The sequence below is a fragment of the Hypomesus nipponensis genome, chromosome 6 (genome assembly GCF_054491055.1).
Source record: "Hypomesus nipponensis isolate SF chromosome 6, ASM5449105v1, whole genome shotgun sequence".
NCBI classification, from domain to species: Eukaryota; Metazoa; Chordata; class Actinopteri; order Osmeriformes; family Osmeridae; genus Hypomesus; species Hypomesus nipponensis.
The window spans coordinates 2,829,509-2,851,928 of record NC_140366.1 but is presented as its reverse complement, the minus strand read 5'-3'; the positions used below and the strand labels follow the sequence as shown (position 1 = coordinate 2,851,928).

The window sequence follows — 22,420 nt, the reverse complement described above, 5'->3', positions numbered from 1 at the left end:
GATGAATTCCCTTGTGATGGAACACCTCAGTGACATAGACTTTCACAAAGACAAGCTACGCTAGGACAGCCACCATGCTATTTCATTAGACATATCGGTCATCATCACAAACAGAAAATGGCATGGTAAAATGCATGGTTACAAACCTGAAACTAATGTTAGAAGTCACAGAACTATCCATATTCTTCCAACAGATTTATCAACCCCTGTTTTATCTGTTAAAGGGGCAATTGACAGTTTTTTGGGGGTATTTCACACTGTTCCTTAAGGTCTCCAAATAGGGTATGTAACATTGGTTGGGTTGAAAATGGCCCAGGTGCTGTTCTATGCCCACTGACAGATCCTCTGAAATGTTCCCGGGAAAAAAACACTAGCTTTTCTCCTTTTATGGTATGCTCATTAATATTTTAGATGAGCTGCGCGCTGATTGGTTGGTTTTCAACGAGTGAAGCTGGGGAGCAAAAACGCAACAAGGCCAACAGCAGCACTCGCTGAAACACCGAAGTTGGAGACTTGAAATGAAAACGTGCAAATAAATCTTTTGTGTCTACACAACACTGTTTTCAACCGATTGATTATATATATCATTTGAAATGATAACATTACTTGTTTCCACTTCTGTAGTTGAAGCAAACTGGATTGACTTGGGTGGGTAGAACGTTAGGCTACAGCTTAGCAACCAAACCATATCCTGATTCTACTCGGCTTCAGTTAGCTAGCTAGCTGTAAATAACATGACCAAGATCTGGACAAACATGCATCTTTAATTGTAGATTTACATAACACAGGTTATTTATTTGAATGAAACAGTCAGGAACATGAATCAACGTTAGCCCCATTGACAATAAACTAGGCTAAATTATCACACATTCTACCTAGTTGCTCTTGCGTTAGCAAGCTAAACTTGTTTACATGCCTACAGTAGGTGTTATTAGTAACAATTACTAGCAATGCTACCGTATCCTGTATCAAGCACCTGCCTTTCTCCAGTTCTTTCAAATAGATTATTTAGACAGGCGTTAGCAATAAGCCAGACTGCTGTTCGTTTTCTGGCTATTTTTCGGAAGCTTCCCTTCTAATGCCGACTACAGCTAGTCTAGCTAGAGTCATTTGATGTGTGTAGAAACGTATTTAGCATTCTACCTGGTATGCTATATTATATGGGAAACGTTAGCATTGCTAATAACTGTTAGCACAACATTATACTGTCCTTATAGGCGGTTGCAATGAGCATACGGTCGGAACAGCACCTCTTTCCAGGTTCGGCTTCCTAGCAAATCCTGCTTGCAAGGTTGTCAAAACCGTCTTGGATGAAATGTTCAGAGCAAATGAATGATTGAGTGTCGAACTTCACCGGGATCTTCTCGTAAGACAACAGCAGCCATGCCTGTTGAATGTTTGGCTCCTTGGGAAGACTGTGAGTGTTAGCCTTCCCTGTAGGCTACAGCCTGGAACACAGCATTTACGACCGTGGTCCATTTTCAATATCCTTGTTATAATTCTAAACGTTCTTCTTTGTAATTCCTTATAAGTAGTCTACACAGATCAGCGCGCAGCTAAACTAGTATCGGAGATAGACGCTACCTCGGGCTGGTCTGGATGTAAATTCTGGGGCGTGACAAAGATACAGACTAGAGCCAATAAGAGGGCGATCACCGGTCCTACGTAGGACCGGTAGCTTTGTTGAAAAGCTAGCGTTTTACAGCTAATTTTTTTCTTTTTGAGATTTGAATTGGAAAGAGGTGTCAATGGACTTTGATATTCACGGTATGTTCATTTTACCCACCGAACTGTCGGTATTCAACTATGACAAGGTAAAATCGGTTTTGCAGTTAATTGCCCCTTTAATACCCCACAGATGAAACTGGCCCTTCTAAATGTTCACTAAATAACAAAACATTTCTAGTTAATGATCTGATCAAAGTGAACAACTTAAGGTGCCAGTATGGTACTCAGACTCCGTTACGGATGGGCGGGCCGCCGGATAGGACGGATTAATTCGCATTTTTGTTGCCTTTATGGTTCTCCGAAGGCTGGGGGTGTTGAAAACAATTCACCGCCAGAACAGTAAGTGGAGAAGCTTTTTTTTGTCGAAAACACGTTGCTTTGTTGCGTCTTTGTAAGTTAGAAATCGTCGTTGTTTATCTCCCACCTCTCATCACACGTGTGACCCTACTACCAGCTCTCACTAGTCAGACGAAAAAATAGGGGAAAATAGTAGCACTCTATAACAAAATGATATACTTGTCTTATATACACTCAAGAAACTATTAAAAAACGATTCCATGAAATGAATAGTTCTTATTTTCTTTGGTATTTTTGTGATTAGCAATGATGATTGCTGGGTAATATGTATGTTGTTGTGCAATGGCAAGCCTCTATGAATTTGCTAGAGTAGAGCATAAACTAGCTCACAATAAACTTTGTCTCCAAGAAGTTCTCATCACAGACGTCTTTCAACAAGACGACCTTAGAGAAAACGCCTTTCTGTCGAAGTCGTCAGCATCGTCGTCAAGTGTTTATGTACCTCCTCCTGGCTTTCCTCACACACAGTGAACGATGGAAGCTAACTGCGGACCAATCACGGCCAAGGGGTATCCGTCGCTGTACAGCACGGCGTGACGGACCGACAGGAATTTCAACGGTGCACGGGAGAACTCTCCGAGGGCCCCGGAGACGACGGAGAGGGCGTTCCGGGGCGTTCCATCTATGTGTAGGCCCTTCCCATGTGTCCGTAATCGTGAAGTACGGAGTACCATATAACGGCCTTTAGACTGCATCTGTCTAACAGAAACCTGGCTAAGCAATGACACGGCAACAGCAACTCTGATAGAAGCGTGTCCGCCCGATTACAGCTTTCACCAAGTTTCTAGGAAATCAAAAAAAAGGTGGAGGAGTCGCAGCTATTTTCTCCTCTAAACGTATGTTCAAAATTACTGAGCTCGGTGAATTCACATCATATGAATATCTTGCTATAGAGCTCAAAACTGAATCAATACTTTTAGTTATTATATATCGGCCACCCAAGCACTCGCCAATATTCATACAAGAATGCTCAGAACTATTATCACTATGTGTCCTAGATATGACAAAGTAGCTTTAAATGGAGACTTAAATATCCAAGTAAATAAAAAAGCAGAACCAAGAACTATTGAGCTCTTAAATCTCCTCGACAGTTTCGATCTAACTCAACACATAACAGACCCAACACACCAGCATGGAAACACACTAGATCTAGTGATAACAACTGGACTAAATATCAATCATATTTCGATAACTGATCTACCCCTCTCAGACCATCATTATATACTTTTTAATGTGGAAATTATCCTAACAAAAAACACAAAAGAATTCTAAATGCAAAGAAGAAATTTAGACGATACAGCTATGATGAAATTTTCTGAACAATTCGCTCGATATGAGCCAGCCAATCATGATTGCTCTCTGAATGAAATGGTAGAGAACCTCAATGATGCACTATTATCTGTGTTAGTCTCTGTTGCACCACTGAAAACCAAAAAGAAGTGCACAAGCAGAACCTCCCCATGGCTGAGAAAAAAATAATAAAAACGAAAATGCCGTGCAGCAGAGAAAAAATGGAGGAAAACAAAGATCCCTATCCACTGCAGTATCTACAAAGATACACTAACCACCTATAACAAAACCATCCGTCTAGCAAGGAAAGAATATTTCTCCAACATTATTATAGAAAATGCCAGAAATTCCAGAGTTCTTTTCTCCACCATTGACCAGCTGTTAAATACTGTCCCTGTCCCACCCTTCATCCTCAGCTGTTAAATGTGAAGAGCAAGCTTTTCAAGAACAAAATAACTTTGGTCAGAGCTAGTATTATTAATAGTGGGGTCGAAACTGACATCAGTAGATTCTGCAACATAACCATGAGCACATTTACCTGTATCACACTTAGTGAACTTTCCAAAATTGTGAGCGAATCTAACTCCACAACCTCAGATATTGATCCTATACCCACAACATTCTTTAAGCGAGTGTTTAATAGTGTCTCAGGTCCGGTGCTAGAGATTATAAACAGATCCCTTAGAACTGGCGTCTTCCCAGATGCCTTAAAAACAGCTGTTGTAAAGCCCCTATTAAAGAAACCCAAATTGGATAACAGTCTACTTGCAAATTACAGACCAATATCAAACCTTCCATTTATTAGTAAAGTACTGGAAAAGATAGTTTTAGTCCAATTAAATTATTTTCTTGAAGAAAATTACATCCTGGAAGTCTCACAGTCAGGTTTCAGGAAATATCACAGTACTGATACTGCTCTCACCAAAATAATTAGTGATCTCTGACTCAACTTTGATGCAAATAAAGTCTCTATCCTTATCCTGCTAGATCTCAGTGCAGCATTTGATACCATTGATCACAACATCCTAATCAATAGACTGGAAAAGCTTATTGGGTTCACGGATAGTGTATTGAACTGGATATATCATATATCACAGGAAGGAAGTTTTATGTTAGTTTAGGAGACCATAGGTCCAAGAAACATGAGAACTGCTATGGAGTTGCTCAAGGAAGTTGCTTAGGTCCATTCTTTTTTCTCTTTATATGTTACCACTCGGCGACATAATCAGAGAACATAACATAGATTTCCATAGCAATGCGGATGACACACAACTATATATATCCACTGAACCCAACGATGCAACGGCCATCAATTCCATTACCAACTGCCTGTTGGCAATAAACAAATGGATGAATGATAACTTTTGAAGAAGCATCTCTTTTACCCAATTGCTCTGAAAGTGCCAATTCAATGAAAAGAATTGTTAAGATCTAGTTCAAGGTTTGTTTTAACAAGGTTAAAACAAAATCAAAGCATTTATTACACATGTGTGGTGCAGGTGTCTGTTACACTCAAGTCGAGTATCACAGAAGACTGGCCCTGAGTACAGGAAATCAAGAGAGTATATGGTATCACAATATGGGAGGATACAATATGATTAACATATCCTTTGCAGGCACTGAAAATGCATGCAAAATAGCTTTTGTTTGGGTCTTTTGATAGGGCTCCCAGAAATGGCCTTGTCGTCCCTTCTCTTTCCCTCATACGAAGTTGCATGGCATTATACACTTCGGCCAATATTGTGACCTCTGACTTGCTTTAGTGACCCAGGCCTTTCATAGTCACACCTTAAAAAGACCCAACTTATGGCTATGCAGCCGTAATTAAAACAGAATAATATCAATTTATCAATGATACAAGAAACATAATAAATAGACAAGCATTTTTCTCTCCTGGACATAACCAAAGGTTATGTGCTCATAAGCTTAATATTGCAAGGTATAGATCAAACATTGTTTGTTATATTCAAAACATTTTAATGTAATCTTTTAATAATAAAGTAATCTTTTTCTTTAATTTTTGTTAACTGATAAATGGTTTAAGGGCAGACCTCTTCACTTTCTTAAATTAAATTAAAACAAAACTTAAGTCCTACTATGTGGCCCCAAATCCAAAAGAGAGATGCTTACTAAGAATCCAGGAGGCTTAACCCCCTGTCTTGAACCAGAGGTGACGAGTCTCGGTGTAATCCTGGAGTCAGATTTGAATTTCAACTCTCACATAAATAAAGTGACCAAAACAGCTTTCTTTCACCTGAGGAATATAGCAAAGGTACGACCATTCATGAACCAAAATGATGCAGAGAAGTTAATTCATGCTTTTTATCCAGCAGGCTGGACTACTGTTACGCACTTTTCACTGGTCTTCCCAAGAAAACCACTGAAAGACTACAGCTCATTCAAAATTCTGCAGCTAGATTATTAACCAAAACTATAAGGAGAGAACGCATTAGTCCTGTCCTAACTTCTTTACACTGGCTCCCTGTTACCTTCAGAATTGACTTTAAGGTCCTATTCCTCACATACAAAGCTCTACACGGACAAGGACCCAGCTACATTGCTAACTCTCTTATAAACTACACACCAGCTAGAACACTGCGATCATCAAATGCAGGCCTATTAGAGGTCACCAGAAGCAGTCATAAGAATATTGGTGATTTGGCCTTTGCTAATTATGCCCCAAAACTATGGAACTAATTACCCATAAATATTAGGGAAGCAAACACGCTAGACATTTTTAAAAGACAGCTTAAAACCTACCTTTTTACCAAAGCATTTAAGTAATTTTTTATCTCAGAACGGTTTTACTACTTTTATTAGTTATAGTATTGTTGCTATTCCAATTATTACTTTTATCAGTTGTATTATTGTTTTTATTGTTTTTATTGATTTTATGTAAAGCACCTTGAGCTACAATTCTTGTATGAAATGTGCTATATAAAGAAAGTCTTACTTACTTACTTACTTCCAATTGAAATTAAAGACCAAATTTACGACGGAAATACAAATCAAAAGAAATATAAAAAATGTATATATTTTTTTTTATTACACAATGGTGGAGCAGAAACTAGCAATATCATGAATCCCATGGAAACAAAGGCAAATGTGTGAGATGAACTGATGTGGAGCACAAATCATCTAAGAAGCAGTACTTCTCTTGAGTGGTTTTTATTCAGATGACTTATCATTGGATTCAGGTCAGAAGTCTATAACTTGAATTGGTTTCATTACTCAAGACACTAAAAGTCAGTTGCTTGGCATGCTGGGACATGGAAAGGCTTAAACATTTAGACTTTCATCAAAGTAAAAAATGCTGTTTTTTCCTTTTTCATCAATGTCTCAAAAAAGCAGTCTGCAGAGCTACTGTGTCTGTGGGGTGACTTTCTGTCTCTGGAGGGCTGACAGACAGGGGCAAGCATGGCCTGCAGGCAGTCAGGGCAGGCCAGCTGGACGAAGCTGTCCTGGGGTCAGGGCTGAAGAAAAGCTGTCCAGCTAGAGCGGGGTAGTCCAGCAAGGGATCTGTTTTTCTCTCAGCATCCTCTATTGAACTCCAGACCTGTAAAAGTGAAGAAAGGATCCATGTCAGTTGTGAAAAATGAAGCTTTTTACATCTACACTTGACATAAACTACAGTTTTGACTGTGAAATGCAATGGCATTACTTGAACTTGAATCCAAATGTGTTGAACTGATGGAGATCCGGCCATGTCACTCCAAACATTTGACTCGATTCCAGACTCTGGCAAGAGTATTTAGCTCTGAACTTGTCAATATACACATCTGACCAAAGACCAACTTGCCCTTTGCCTGTAAACAGTGATTCTGACTGTCAGAGACCTTTAAATACGATGACCGAGTGAAACTAGCCTGGCTAACGTAGGTCGCTTTCTCAGGAAAATGACAAATGAAATAGGCTTGTTTTGAAAGATTCTATATACTGGCTATCTTCAGCAGACTCTTGTCTACAAAAAGCAGCCCTTCCTGACGTTTTAGGAGTAAAATTGAGTGAACTACAATATCATTTACACACTGCCAGTGAGTGAGCGAGCCGAGTCTGTCACTGAGGCTAAGTCAAAACAAGTCAAAACAATGGACGCAGTCTCACTCCACTTGCAAGTTTCCACAAATCACAAAAATAATCGGAGCGTCTGGCTAAAAGCACAATTCCCACATCTCCTAAAGGCTGCCCTCCTCTACATTTTTGGTGTCGACCAAACTGTGAATTGGTGATCTTATGAACATGACGCGACCAAAACATGGCTGCCGCCTAAGCCTATGCGGTCTTCCTGGCGCATAGGGTTATTACAAAGACTTTCTCGACCCAAATCAAAATTCTGGGCCGACAGGTCTGTGGGGAATTGCTTGTTCTCCTAAAAGCTGCCCCCCTAATTTTCGAGTTCGGTTCTCCGTCACTTCAAACTCACGATCTAAAGGTCTCAAAGTGCTCAAACCTTCACAATAATTCAAGAGTAGTGTACTTTCACGAACCCAATCATTGATTCTAGCTTAAAAATGTGTAAAAATAGGACTTACCGAACGTGGCTGCCTCCAACACAGCTTTCAGGTGATTCCAGTTGAAAACAACAATGGCCGCCAAAAAAAATTTATATTCGTAACGGCAAACTGCAATTGGAAGCTAAATGAGGGTGAGGGTGGGGCTTGGTCAGCACACCATTTCCAGAAAGGATGTGTGTGCGTCTCACCAAGCTTGCACGTGTGTCAAGTAGGTTGACCACCTGTCCCTCTTTGCGCTGTATAGCACAGCATTTTCATTATGCGACGTGCGGAACAAGGGGTGAAAATGCTGTGCGACACAACGCAAAGCGGGACAGATGGTCACCCTAGTGTCAAGGGGCAGGATGAGTCTGTGACAATTTGGAGCGCACTCACTGTGGAGCAAATCAATTGAATTCAATCATATATTGACATACCAAGGTGAAATTGTTTATGGTACTAGAGATTGATGTCGTCTTGAACCCTATTAGGTTTGAAAAACAATCAGTCAAAATTATATTTGATTTATTAACAAAAAAAATATTGAGGCAATTTGTACATTTACATAAATACACTTCTTTCAGCCATTTTGTATTGCATTTTTAATTCAATTTGACCCTTTATAAAAACATGTATTCTACACATATGTAACAAATTTCAAGTCGATTGGATCTATGGTTCATGAGGAGAAGGGTTTTGAAGGTTGCACCAAATTTGGACAGTACAGCAAAATCTATCATGGCGGACCTTATGGGTTCTTGAGGCTTTTTTGTTCCCTATGAGAAATAAGGCATGTATACCAATTTTTTGGGCGTGTTTTATAGCGCCACCTATGGGCGCACATGGGCCACTAGCTGTGTGGGAGTAGTGAGGGACCTGTTGTATCATTGGGCCAAATTGTAAAAAATCGGGTCCAGGACTTTTTGAGCTGTTGGGCCATTTAGCGGAGAAATATAATAATAATAGGAATACTAACAAAAACAATAGGTTGCCTCCTACCGGAGGAACCCTAAAAATAATGAGGCCTGGCGCAGGGTTGCCGACGTTTTCGGTGCTCTTGGTGTTTTTTTTGTACTTTCAAAATCAGTCTCTCATCACCAGTTGGAGTAGTTACTCAAAAAATTTAATAGATTACACATTACTAGTTACTTTAACTTTAAGTAATGCTTTACTTTACTAGATTACTCACTGCTGTTGGGGGTAACTATTGTTGTGCAGTGTTGGGGGTAACCAGCCCCCTGATGCTTCCAGTGAATTTGTCCCCGGAAAAAACGCTAGGTTTTCTCCTTTTATGGTATGCTCATGAATATATAGATGAGCTGCACACTGATTGGTTGGTCTACAACAGTGAAGCTGCAGAGCAAAGATGCAAAAACTTTAAATAACGTTAGCCCCATTGCCAGTAAACTAAATCATCACACCTTCTACCGATGCTAGATACAGGCAGGATACATTAGCATTGCTAATAACTGTTAGCGACAACATCATACTACAGCTTGCGGCTGATAAACATAAGGTCGGAACAGCACCTCTTTTCAGCAACAGCTTCATAGCAAATCCTGCTTAACATTGTCCCAGGTTTTCAAAACTGTCCTTGGTGAAATGGTTCGAGCAAATGTGTAATTGAGGGTTGAACTGCACAGGGATCTTCTCATAGACAAACATCACAGCCCGTCGAGTGTTTGGTTGTAATTTAGGGTCGAACTGCTCAGTGATCTTCTCATAGACAAACATCACAGCCCGTCGAGTGTTTGGTTCCTTGGGAAGACTCGGAAAAGTGTCAGCATTCGCTTCACAGGCTGGAACACTGCATTTATGACTGTAGTCCATTTTCAATATCCTTGAAAAACATTATTCTCTGTAATTTTGTGGAAGTACACAGAGCAGCGCGCAGCAAATTTTGGGCGTGACAAAGGTACAGACCAGAGCCCAAAAAAGTGCAGGGGCCTCATGTATAAAGGATTGTGCAGCTTTCATACCAGAAGATGGCGTATGGCCAAAACTCGAAAAGTACCTACGCACAGAAATATTCACATGTATAAAACCGGTCATACGCCAGGTCCTGAGCACCTTTCCTTTATAAATCACAACCAACGTGAGATTGACCGCACGTGAACGAGCCACAGACCCCACCTTGCCTCCTCCCATAAATGAATATGCAGATGGGTTGTAAATGCACTCCTGAGGTAATCTTTTTGTCTGAATTATCGTATTTCTTCTAATAAACGCCGCCCTCGAAGAACCGCTTCACCAAAAATGAACGTTAAACTCCGCTGGGTCTATTCAAAGAAATACGGTGACTGTGATCGAGGTTGTGACAACCAAGTATGGAGGCGAGAAAATGTGTCCTGTTTGGCGGCCTGTCATCAGGTATTAGCGACAAAAGAAAGTCGGCGGAGTGGAAGACTGTCACTATTTGCACCCATTCTTGTTTTTAACCTGTATCACTTTGAGATTTAGCTAAATGTAAAGTGCATTACAAATAAAATCATTATTAATATAGGGCCATAAATGCTGTGGGTTCAGTGAACTGGACCATGGCAGAAATTAAGAAGAAATGGTCCGATGTAAAACTTTAAACACAAGAAACGAGTGGTGGCGCATCGTAACAGCATGGCAGCTATAGGGTTAGCGTGACATGCATTTCCTGAGTGATTTTGTCATTTGTTTGACACCCTCAAGTTTAACAGAAGTTAATAAGTGGTGGCGGATTAAACAGAAGGCTAGGCCCCTATAGCATTTCCCGTTTTGGGTTTTGGCATTTCGATGTGATCATCCACATTAATGATCAATCTTTTATTTTTATGTTTTTTTGAATAGTCAACGTCATAAACGTAGTAGTGGAAACTTTATTCAGTAATATTTGATGAGTTTCAGCACTTTTCAGTTTGAATTTGCCACGTTACAGAGGCAGACAAGACTTTACGGACGGTCCGCACATTCTCACGTCTGCTCAAAAGTTTCTGTGACGGCCCGCACATTCTCACGTCAAGTAAATCTTTATATATCACAAAGTGTGCGTGAAAACCAGCATACGCAAGCTTTTTGTGCGTACGCAACGTTTATACATGAGGCCCCTGGATTTTTCAAAACCTACTTTTTACAGCTACAATTTTTATCGTGAGATTTGCATAGGAAAGAAGTGTCAATGGACGTTGGGGTTCACTGTATGTCCATTTTACCCACTGAACTGTCATTATTCAACTGTGACAAGGTAAATTCGGTTCTGCAATCAATGACCCCTTTAATGTCTCTGTACTACAGAGACATATCATACTGGACTGGATATGCAGCCACACAAGTGATTCATTTCTCCTTCATCTTGAAACTGAAAGCTAGAAATGTTCACCATGGTTGCTACATTACGAGAAACAAGAAAACACTCCAATTGGCCATCGCTAGCAAAAATAGCTCCTCATTTGCATAAAGTAGATAAAATCTCAACTCGAATTGCTTGGACACGTTGCATCGCTACCCACAATCCACCACGCAAGCGATTCGCCTGGCTCCATTGAAAATGAATGGAAAGCGTGTAATTGCGTCACTCGCGTCGCTGCAGTGGACACGCACCTTGACAGGCTCTGACACGCTGCTCTGTTGAACAACATTGGTTTCCATAGTCAATATATCATCATGCCATCACCAACTTGAGATCCCCCTTCTTACAAAACCAATCCCCCCAAAAAGAGTAGAGAAATGACTACTTTTTCGAAAAGCTTTATACAATTTTATTATCAAGTTGTCCATGTTGTTGACTCGTAAAAAAACAATAAATAAAAACTGGAAGACAGAAATCATCTTATATTGTTTATTATTATTATTATTATGCCCAATTTACAATAATGTTGCTTCATAAGCAATGCCAGCAATATTTAAGATAGATTTAGGATTTAAGAATATCTTAAAAATAGGGCACTTTTTTATGTTGTTGGTTCCTCTAAGCTCTCTCATAATGCTTTACATTATATCTGTATGCTTATACAATGACTGTAGTCCCTACACGGTCTGAAGCTGTTTCGGTAGAGAACTGGCACAGTTTCTTGTGTTTGTTCTAATCTAGTAGTTGTGGTCACAGAATGAAGCAAGAAAACAACATGGTTGATGCTTGAAATGCATGAAACCACAGACAGTATCAGTATAAGTTAATGCAAAGTTCTACATGACATGTGCAAAACAAGGTGTTGCAAAGAAAATATGGGCACAAATCAAAAACATAAACACAAATTTGGCAGATGAGTTGCATATGAACCACAAACGGCATGTTCTATCATCAAAAGTCAGTTCTGTTTGAACAGAAAAGCATCTCAGAGAAAGTAACTACAGTAGGCTGGTGTCACAAAGGTCAAACTTCATTGGTAAAAGTAAATTATTGTCTAAATGTTTTGCCTTCCTTTTCTATTCCACACATTCCTTACCTGTACACAATTAGCAAATCCCTGTTATTATCGTCTCAGCCTTCTCTTCAAATTTCACATGATTTAGTTTATCAGCCACTGGCATGTTTTTCTTTCAAGCTTTACATAATTAACCTTTTATTTCTATTTCTGTTGCACTGTATCATTTTTTCTTTATTGGGGTTCAACGAGAAGGCATGCAGCTTATGTAAGATGTGGCATTTGTAAATCCATTGTCTGTGGGTGGGCTATATCCTAATATAGACTAGATACATGCCTTGCTTCAATTAATTTCTATTTCCATGCCATCTCTCATTATTCTAATCTGAACAAAAGTGATGGACCACCATTCACTAAAGGCAGAGGTCACAGTATTGTAAATAGTCTGTTGACATCTCATACACTGTGATTTCAGGATGATCATTGTTAATATCCTGTCATCTGTGATTAAGGGTAAACCATTCTGCCTGATTCTAAGGTTTGTCATTGCTCATTACTCTCAACCTTTCTCCATTATCTTATGTAATAAGCAGGGCACTCATCCACCCGTTCATTTTGTCCCTCAGTTGGATTCAGAGCTTATTATGTAATTTATGTCCTTCATCTACTAATTTTAATGTGATCCACACAGTATGTTAATACTGACTGTAATCTTTGTTACACATATTCTTATAACATTTACATACATTTACATTTATCAGACGCTTTTATCCAAAGCGACTTCCAAGAGAGAGCTTTACAAAACAGCATAGGTCACTGATCATAACAACGAGGTAGTCCCAAACATTGCAAGCGGCCAAAACATGAAGACATTGTGAAAAACTAAACAAGTGCCAAAGGAAGACCCATAAGAGCATGCAGTTATAAGTTACAAATTAAAACAACATGAACGCCAAAAAGTGAAAGACTGTACCTGTAGAACAACAATCAACAGAAAAATATTTCACAGCGAGTACAAGAGTTCAAGAGTTAACTTCGTTATAACTAACCTACAAGAGCATCAAGTTTCTCAATAAGAGTCATTGTGATCCTGGAGGAAACTAACATCAGGTCCAATCAAGCATTCCTAAGTGCCGTTGTACTCCCGGAACAAGTGCGCCTTGAGCCTTTTCTTGAAGATGGGGAGACAGTGTCCCTGATGGAGGTGGGGAGCTGGTTCCACCATTGGGGGGCCAGGCAGGAGAAGAGCTTGTGTTGGGACCGGACGGTCTTGAGCGGTGGGACCACCAGGCGGTTGTCTGAAGAAGACCGTAGGTGATGGGTGGGGGTGTAAGGCCGCAGGAGAGACTTGATGTAGTCGGGTGCAGTCCCGTTCACTGCTCGGAAGGTCAGTATCAGGGTCTTGAAACTGATACGGGCGTTGAGGGGTAGCCAGTGGATAGAGATGAGGAGCGGGGTAACATGGGAGCGTCTGGGTAGATTGTAGACCAGGCGGGCCACTGCGTTCTGAATCCTCTGAAGAGGACGTGTTGCACATTCTGGGAGAACAGCGAGCAGCGAGTTGCAGTAGTCCAACTTGGAGAGGACCAGTGCTTGGACCAGCAGCTGGGTGGAGTGCTCAGAAAGGTATCTCCTGATCTTCCGATCTTCCGGATGTTGTAGAGGGTGAATCTACATGACCGGGAGACTGCAGCAATGTGGGCCGTGAGGGAGAGCTCGTCATCCATGGTAACCCTTCCTGGCAGAGGATGAAGGGGTCACCGTCACAGATCCCAGGGTGATTGACAGATCTTGGGAGATGGAGGATTTAGCCGGGATGATGAGAAGTTCTGTTTTGGCGAGGTTCAGCTGGAGGTGGTGCTCGGTCATCCAGGCGGAGATGTCTGCGAGGCAGGCCTCAATCCTAGCTGAGATCCCCGGGTCAGTCGGGGGGAACGACAGGTACAGCTGGGTGTCATCAGCGTAGCAGTGGTAGGAGAAGCCATGGGAGGTGATGATTGGTCCAAGTGAGGTGGTGTACAGAGAGAAGAGGAGGGGTCCAAGGACGGAGCCCTGTGGGACACCAGTGGAGAGCTGGCGAGGGCCTGACAGTTTGCCTCCCCAGGAGACCTGGTAGGATCTTCCCATAACACTTTTCATATCTCTATTGTTCATCTGTCACTGTCTGTGTCCAAACAAACACATGCTTGTATTGAGTTTAAATGCTTTGTTTGGAGATTAAAGCACAAAATGGATTACCCTGTACATTTGTACATTCAAGAAGTGATGCATACCCTGTTTCTCAATGTAATTAGCTGTTACTCAACTAAGTGGATTTTTTTTAAGAAACAAAACCCATTCATAAAGTACAATTTATGTGAATGTTATGTAACTAATAATGAAAAGCCTATCATTAACTTTATTAAACTAAGTTTAGTTTCAAATAATTTGTTTAAGTAATTTCAGTTCTTGGTTTTTAGATATAGCACACATCTATACAGAGCATCAGTGTTTTTAATATTAAGATTATCCTCTATGCCAGCTTTCTATTGCACCTCAGTTATGGAAACTGAGTGGTCTTCAGTGACCACCTGATAACAGTCCATTAAAGCATTTCATAATAAATGTTCACAAGGGTGATTTTCTGAAACACTGAAGGCAGACAGAGGGTCTTTATAGATGTGTTGGCTTCATGTATCTGTTTTGCTGGTAGGATCAAATGTAGTCAATGTGCAGGCCAGCTCAGAGAGGAGGAAGGAAGCAATAATGTCACAAAATTTGCAAGAGGAAGAGAGTAGCAGTGGCATTGTCTCATCGTGATTCAAAGAAAAACCATCCACGTGGTAAAGGCTGGTTTCCTTCTCTTTGCGCCAGAACATACTGTTCTCTCAATTAGGGGTTCAGCTTCTGTTACGGAAGAGGCCTGCAAAGGGGAGGCATTTTGTAGTTAGCACATATTCACCCATCCTTGCATGACCAACCCTGTCGATTTCTAATTAATGCATTAACTACTGATGTGGTCCGGTGGCCCAATGAGATATGTGCCCATGTGACGAATACGATTCCATTGTACAGTTTGGAAACTTCCATCATTGTTATTGTTTGTTATAGTTTTTTTCTGCAATTTCGTCACTGCGGGACAAATAAAGGATTATCTTATCTTATAAGATATTGCATTAAAATCACAAGCTCTTAAATTACAAACAAACTGGAAAGGAGCCAAGGATAGTTTAAAATAAAGGTGCTTTAATGTAGTGGAAGTAAAGATGTCGTTCAGACATATATAAGACACAAGTACAACACTTAGAAATCTACTTCAATAAGGTCCATAATGGCTGTACAAATCAAATCAACAAAAGGAAAATAATCGACAAAAACTGATACAATAGCATGTGGGTCTCCTCTATTTGCAAATCATGTTATTTACATAGCTTTTTCAGTGGAAAGACTAGAGGATTTTCTATATCCTTTTTAAATAGCTTTTTGTTTTGACATCTTGGTTCTGTCCTTTGAACAGTACTATAGAAAAAGTCCAACCCTAATAGTTGCACATAATGTGTGTACATTCAAGGGAAATAGTGACACATGGTATTGTATTTAAACGTATGTCTCCTTGGCGCAAGCATACTCTTCATAAAAAGGCTGGCTGCAACGCCTGGTCAACGTGTCATGATGAGCATGGGACACAGACTCAGACATGGCCCTCTGACGAAACGTGACACTCTGCTCATGTCTAGTGGCGTTAATCTCACGGTCCTGGGAGAAACAGTCTGTGTACTGGTTGACGGGACAGGTTGACAAGAAGTTCTCATTCATAGAGGCTGGGCGGGACCTTCTGAGCTCTCTGGAGGCATCCTGCACTGTCATGGAGCGGTAATGCGGAGGAGTGGGCTGAGCTGCACTCTGCACAGCCTGCTCATAGGACGGAGGCCGGCTGGGGAGCCTGCTATCCGCCTGCTGGAAGACCTCGATGGCTGACAGCGGGCGTGGCCGGGGAGACAGCTCTCCAGGCTCAGCCTCACTCTGGGAATCTTCCTGGAGGGTCTCACAGGGAAAAGGCTTGTCTTTCAGGGGGTCTTTCAGGCTGCCCCTGGAGCGAGAGAAAGGCCCCAGGCTCTTGGTCCTCATTGGGACTTTATCGTTGGCTCTCACGGACTGGGAGTGTCGCTTGACCTCAGTGGTCCCCCCAGGGGCCTCTAGTGTTTGGCGGCTGGATCTGGGAGAGGTATGACGCGTTGACTGGGCCCTGCGAGGATACGCTGGCGAGGTCCTCGGGGAGCTGGCAAAAACTGAGCCCTCTGACTGGTTGGACGCAGCGCTCTCCAGGGAGCAGGACGAGGAACACAAGGAGGCGTTACCAGGGTTACGGATGTCAAAGGGTGGAATTTCCGTGGACGAGCCACCACCAAGGTTCTGAATACCTGGTGCCCCACCCCGCCCAGACTGCAGGAAGGAGTCATTGGAGATCTGCTTCTTCAAGGGCTGCTCTTCGAAAGCCGTCCTCTCCACAGAGAAGTCATCATGGCTGCGGGCTAGGCCCTGCACGCACCTCACCTCAGCCGAGGGGAAGATGGTTGGCTCTGAGCAGCGACGGCTGAAGGGGAGCTTGGTGAAGGTGTGGAAAATAGTATCCGAGGAGCAGGAAGGGACAGCTGTGTGTTCTGCCCTACCGGAGAAGAGGAGAGAGGGGGACGAGCCACCACCCTCCCCCTGAGTGGAACCCATGCTGTCCCCTCCGTCTGGGTCGGTGCTGTCATAGGCCGAGTCATGCTGCTGGGAAAACACGGAATCTGAAGACAGAGAAAGGGAGAGCGAAGAGGACTCGGTCAGTTTGACGGGGTCAGTCGTATACTTAGTCGTCTTTTCCGATGTGAGGGACTAAAATAAGTTCATTTCAGTGAACCCACAATTGTAAAAATGATTTGGCTTGTTTCTTTACCTGAGTTTTCCTCATCTGGTTCTCCCAGCAGACTCTGAATGTTTTCTCCAAATACTTCATAGCAGTGTTTGATGAGGAACTGGCTCAGCTTGGTCACCTGCATAATGAGGAACATGAGTTTAAACACAAAGTTAATTTCAAAGAGAGTGAAAAAGTTCTGGAAACGGAAGTGCTAAGTGTGAAAGTGTCACGGTTTTATATATTCGTGCCATGACAGTCCCCATTGCAGAGTGAAGTCTACATATCTTGGGTAACTACTTGTGGCTTTCACTGCTCCGACCGCACAGGCAGCTTCACAGAGCCAGTGTGCTAGCTCAGTCAGAACTGGATTCTTACCTTATCCACCTGCTCCTTCTGCTCGTCTAGTGTGCTGTCCTTGTGCAGCAGAGTGGGCGCGATGCACACAGCCAAGTTGTAGGCATCCATCTTGTTGGCCTCCGAGTTCTCACTGATGTGGTGAAGCACGCAGAGTAAACACTGCAGCAAGAGGACATTGGGCCCAGGCAGCTTGTCTGCCACCCTGGGGAGGGGGGGGGGGGACATCAAGAAAGAACAGGAAGAAAATGATTGATCGGTTTGCCACCCTTTTCTTCCACACCATATTGCAGCTTCTCTTTTTCAGAAGGAAGGTGGCGAAAAGAGAAGTGTCCTGTCTGAAATGCATAATTTAGGGCAGTGGCATTTCTTCCTGTTTTTGTTCTCTGTAAAACTCCATCCAAAAGCCCCTAAACTAATTATATACCACACCAGTTTTTTTTTTACTCCTACACCTGTTTGTCTACAACCCCCTTGTGTGTGAAGTTATTTCTACTCCATAGTTCACAGGGTCACTCAAATACGGTATGAAAGTAATTAATAGTGCTCTTAGAGTAGCATTATTATTTTATTAGCGGTTGTTAGCTTACCTCCTGAGCTCACTGGATCTCTGCTGGATGTCCTCAGTCTCTAAGGCGTTCATCCAGACCTCGTACAGCTCAGAAACCAGCAGGTTACCCGGAAGATCTTTCAGAAAACTCTGGAATGAACAAGTGGAGATGCAAGTAGGTGAAGGCACATGAAAATGCAGTTCCTGAATCCACAGGGAGAGTGATAAATTAAAGTACGATAAAGTAATTTCACAATGTAGATTTTAGATTGGAGGCTGTAACACCGGAGAGAATGGCTCCCATATCATAAACTGGGAAATTAGCTTTGTTTGAAGGGTCAGGAAAACCGATAAAAAAAAACAGCAATTCAATGCATTGCAAGAGTAGTGTTCAGTTAGCTGAGATGGAGGAAAGGACTACATAAAAGATGGAGATGTTTACCTTGAGTAGTCCCACTAGGATGACCACGGGCAAGTTCTGCATGTCCACGTCCTCACCGCAATTGAGCTGCTCCCGGTAGATCTTCAGGTTCTTGCTGTTCCCCGTCTTCCTGAACACTCCCTCAGTGGTGGGGCCCTTTTTCCACAGAAGCACCAACATCTCCTGAAGAGAGGAACCAGAGGGGGTCAGATTGGATGTGTTGGCTGGCTGCCAGTACGTGTGTATCAGCATCAGGCTGTACTAGTGGTTAGATAGAAGGGGGTGCGTACTGTGATGGGTTTGGGGAGAGTTCCTTCTTTGGGGCAAGTCTTGGAGAGTGGTCGTCCAAACAAGTGGTTGTCCATCTCAGAATGGAAGGACGTGCTGGTGAGCTTGGAGCCCCTCAGCTTCCTCAGAATACTCCACCTGCTGGCGTTTTCTGCCATGAGAGGAATCAGTGATGAGCCTCAGTGTCAGATGAATGCAACACATGAAACAATACCATAATTAAAATGGAGAGAATAAGATATTTGCTAATACACAACGTTCTACTATTTTTCTCTCTCTTTTCTGGGGCTGCAGACTGTTTCCTCTTTCCTTTATGTGTCACTACCGCACGTTGGAACACACACTGAGCCCTCGACCGACCTTGCGGTCGAGAGTCGTTGACTTTCAAACTCACCAATGGGCTGTGTCCCTCGGTCGTCCTGGTTACACTGCTTTGAGGAGATCTTTGCTTCGCCCTGGAAATGCCAAATAGAACAATTAAATGTTGTCATGAGCATGCAAGAGGAACATGCAAAAGGAATGGGTAGGGTGTGGAGGTGTAACTCCACACACTCACACACCCCCAGGCCACCCGCCTACCTCCATGTGAGTGTAGCAGAGTGGATCAAACACCACACACAACAGCCCCCACCCCCCCAAAGAACACCTGCTTCAAACCATCACACCCACAACAACACAGATAGGCTTCCTCCCTAAGTCTGATATGGATCAGTGCTTCTCTGCTTCTCTGTTCAACAGGCTGCAAAACTGGTCACATTCCAGCACTTCTTCCATAAAACAGACATAGCTTTTCCCCAGTGTGGGAGACACAGGTGCTTTAGTTAAACATGCATTCATGACTAAACTGCTGACGAAAAGAAAAAGGGAAGCACAGTAGAAATTCACACTCACATCAAGTGGAAAGTTGATTAAAGGTTCCATGCCGCCTCCTGTTAGAGTTTTAGCCTGAAATGAGAGATAGAGAAAGAGAGAGAGAGAGAGAGAGAGAGAGAGAGAGAGAGATGAGTGACTTTCACAACCTTGTCCTATGGCTCTAGGTCAGTGCCTTGAGAAGCACCATGTCTGCTGCTGCACATGGCAGAATGAATTGGAGACTTACTGCGACACTGCTGCTCAACACCTTCATCAGGACACTTGGGGGTTGAGAAGTATAACCTGCTCTTTCTTTAGCTTCCTTTGTCCTCCTGGAATGAGGAGACATTTTTTATCAGTGACTTTCGTTCAGTAGTCCATAGTTGAGATGGACTATAGAACGGAGGAGTGGCAAGAGGCTGGCTCTTTTTCCTCAAAAACAAGTACTATTCTATTACAGCTAGATAACACATAACTCAGAAGTTAATACATCCTTAAATTTTGTGCAGATTTAAAAACAATCATTAACATTTTCAAATTTTCCACTTAAAATTCAGATTACATTAACTACCATGTGACCATTTGTCAATACCTATAGGACAGTGTAGCCACGAGGAGGCCTGGTAGGGCCTAGGACCCTCATTTACATGTTCGTCCTCCCCAATTTCTGATTGCTTACAATTGTGGCCTCCTCATTTTAAAATGGGACCCCCCAAAAATACAATTCTGGCCACGTTACTGCTATAGGAACAACATTGTAGTTATATATGGATCTGCTATGTAGTGACACTTCATTACAGTTTAGTGATACAAGTTATAACACAAGCGAAACTTGGTATGGGGGAGGTTGGGCTTTCCAGGGTTAAGCAAATGTTAACATTGTTCTTGTTTTGGTAACAAGACCACCAACTGCCCCTGTACAATATCCACTTACCCCTAACACTCTCCCCCATACTGTGCCTTCTTACACTTTAGAAATAACCTATACAGCTAACAATACAATTTAATGACATAACAATTCTGGTGTATCCACAGTTTTCACTCTAGGTATTTCTATGTAGTTACATGATCTTAATGTAATCTTAATGTAAGTGTTGCTTAAACATCTTTTAATTGCACAGCAGAGTGAAAAAGTTCAATTCACAGGTGGTAAAGGTCACATTAAGACACAAAAACTATACCACTGTTACAGACATAATGTATTAATTTTTGAAAATATCATGACAGATATACAGTGTTTTGTACATTTTATAAATATAAAGTAACCATCAGCATTTGTACTGTATTATTGTATTATTAATGAGTGATCGGGCTTACCTGTGAAGAGTATCAATCCAGCGTTCTTTCACCTGAAGCGAGCTATAGGCAAAATAACAGCATGGCGCAAGTTACTAATCCACAGCAAGATGTACCAACTACCTTGTCAATTCACAGACTGAAGAGACTCTACACGCCCTCCCTTTTAACAGCTCGGCTGGAAACTCAGAACTCAGTCATGGGGACAGGAAGCAGCGTCATGGTGGCCACCAAGCAGACACCTTCCACTTCCTTTCAAACTGGAGCTACTGTGGTTGGTGGAGGAGTGGAAAGACAGTGATGAGTGCCTGTGCTTTACACTAACCCAGATTAAAGGGTAAACTGTGTGTGGTTGTGCAGGTCGTGTTGTGTGTGTGTGTGTGTGTGTGTAAAACGGGGAGAGAGACAGAGAGAGACAGAGAGAGAGGGAGGGCTGATGTGCCCCAGACTCGAGGGTTCTGTTTTGACAGCACAGCTTGACAACACCGTGGGAGTGACATGAATCAATGACCCATTTTCAGTATTCATTATAATGAAGTCACTGATGTAAAATTATACACTGAGTTAGATTCTAAACAAAAGAATGTATTTATTTTCTATCATGTTTTTCTTCTTCTCTCTCTTTATGTAAACATATAATGGATTCATTTAACATAGCAACAGACAGTACAGGGGGTTGGTTTGAACCTGGGATTTGCTGATCATAAGCAGTCAAATGTTCTATCATTGAGCTATACCAACACCGTGTTGATGTAAATTGTTTTTAACTATCCTTATTTAACTTCACTTTTACTTTTTTATATACATTTAGTTCATGGTGTCAAATAACCATAATTTGAGCATATTTTGTTCATATTAGAAAGTTTATCCTTCTACCATAAGACCAAAATGAATACTTGTTTTTCCAATGTGAAAACCCCTACATAGGCTTGGCTTCCTGATAAAGTACACTGCAGTAAAACCCCTGATGCAAGTTGAGCATGTGATGAGTCTAATGGTCAGTTTTCCACTTCCTGTTTCTCCAGCCATAATCTTGTGATGTTGAAGGCTTAACTGGCTCTCAGTTCCCCTTTTCATCCAAGAACTCACATTCTCACTAAAGTAGCAATTTTTGCGATCCATCTAGGTTTTGTGTTTTGTTAATGAATCTACAAGGGATGGCAATTTGGTGAACGTTCTTAGAAACCAGTAATCAGTGTTTTTACCCACAAGAAAATAACTGTAGTGGAGCAACCATAGGGCTCTGGATTTTCATCAAATTTATTATTTTCTAACATGATAAAAAGAATGTTGTTTGTATGCGTGTATGTGTTGGCTGTTACTCACCGAAAGGATAGGACACAGAAAGATATAGGCCATGCCAAGACCAGGGAAGTCTTGAGGTGTATCTCTCCTTCTCCATCTTCCTCCTCTAGCTCGTCCTCAAATCCATAAAGCCACACATCCTCAAGACTCACCCTATGCTTCACACGGTAGCTAGAGTGGGGCCTGGCAGGCAGGCAGGCAGGCAGGCAGGCAGGCAGGCAGGCAGGCAGGCAGGCAGGCAGGCAGGCAGGCAGGCAGGCAGGCAGGCAGGCA

At 42.1% G+C, this 22,420-nt stretch overlaps 1 protein-coding gene across 1 annotated transcript; it reads right to left on the bottom strand.

Annotated features, from left to right (window-relative positions):
* Positions 1-15,426: 15,426 nt before the first annotated feature.
* tagapb (T cell activation RhoGTPase activating protein b) lies at positions 15,427-20,975 on the bottom strand. The gene is made up of 10 exons (XM_084700113.1): positions 20,864-20,975; positions 19,794-19,878; positions 19,586-19,639; positions 19,089-19,149; positions 18,697-18,845; positions 18,428-18,589; positions 18,026-18,135; positions 17,457-17,640; positions 17,121-17,217; positions 15,427-16,971 (listed from the first exon to the last, which is right to left on the bottom strand). Exons 2-10 carry the CDS (start codon positions 19,818-19,820, stop codon positions 15,779-15,781), a joined length of 2,037 nt encoding a protein of 678 aa, XP_084556239.1. The 5' UTR covers positions 19,821-19,878; positions 20,864-20,975; the 3' UTR covers positions 15,427-15,778.
* Positions 20,976-22,420: the final 1,445 nt, after the last annotated feature.

Bases quoted from the DNA above. Each gene is read 5' to 3' on its own strand.
- tagapb (XM_084700113.1), bottom strand. From the start codon at position 19,820: ATGAAGGTGTTGAGCAGCAGTGTCGCA. The intron at 18,590-18,696 runs GTACGCACCCCC...TCCTCTCTTCAG, and splicing joins CTCTCCCCAAACCCATCACA to GAGATGTTGGTGCTTCTGTG. The intron at 17,218-17,456 runs GTAAGAATCCAG...CTCATTATGCAG, and splicing joins AGAAGGAGCAGGTGGATAAG to GTGACCAAGCTGAGCCAGTT.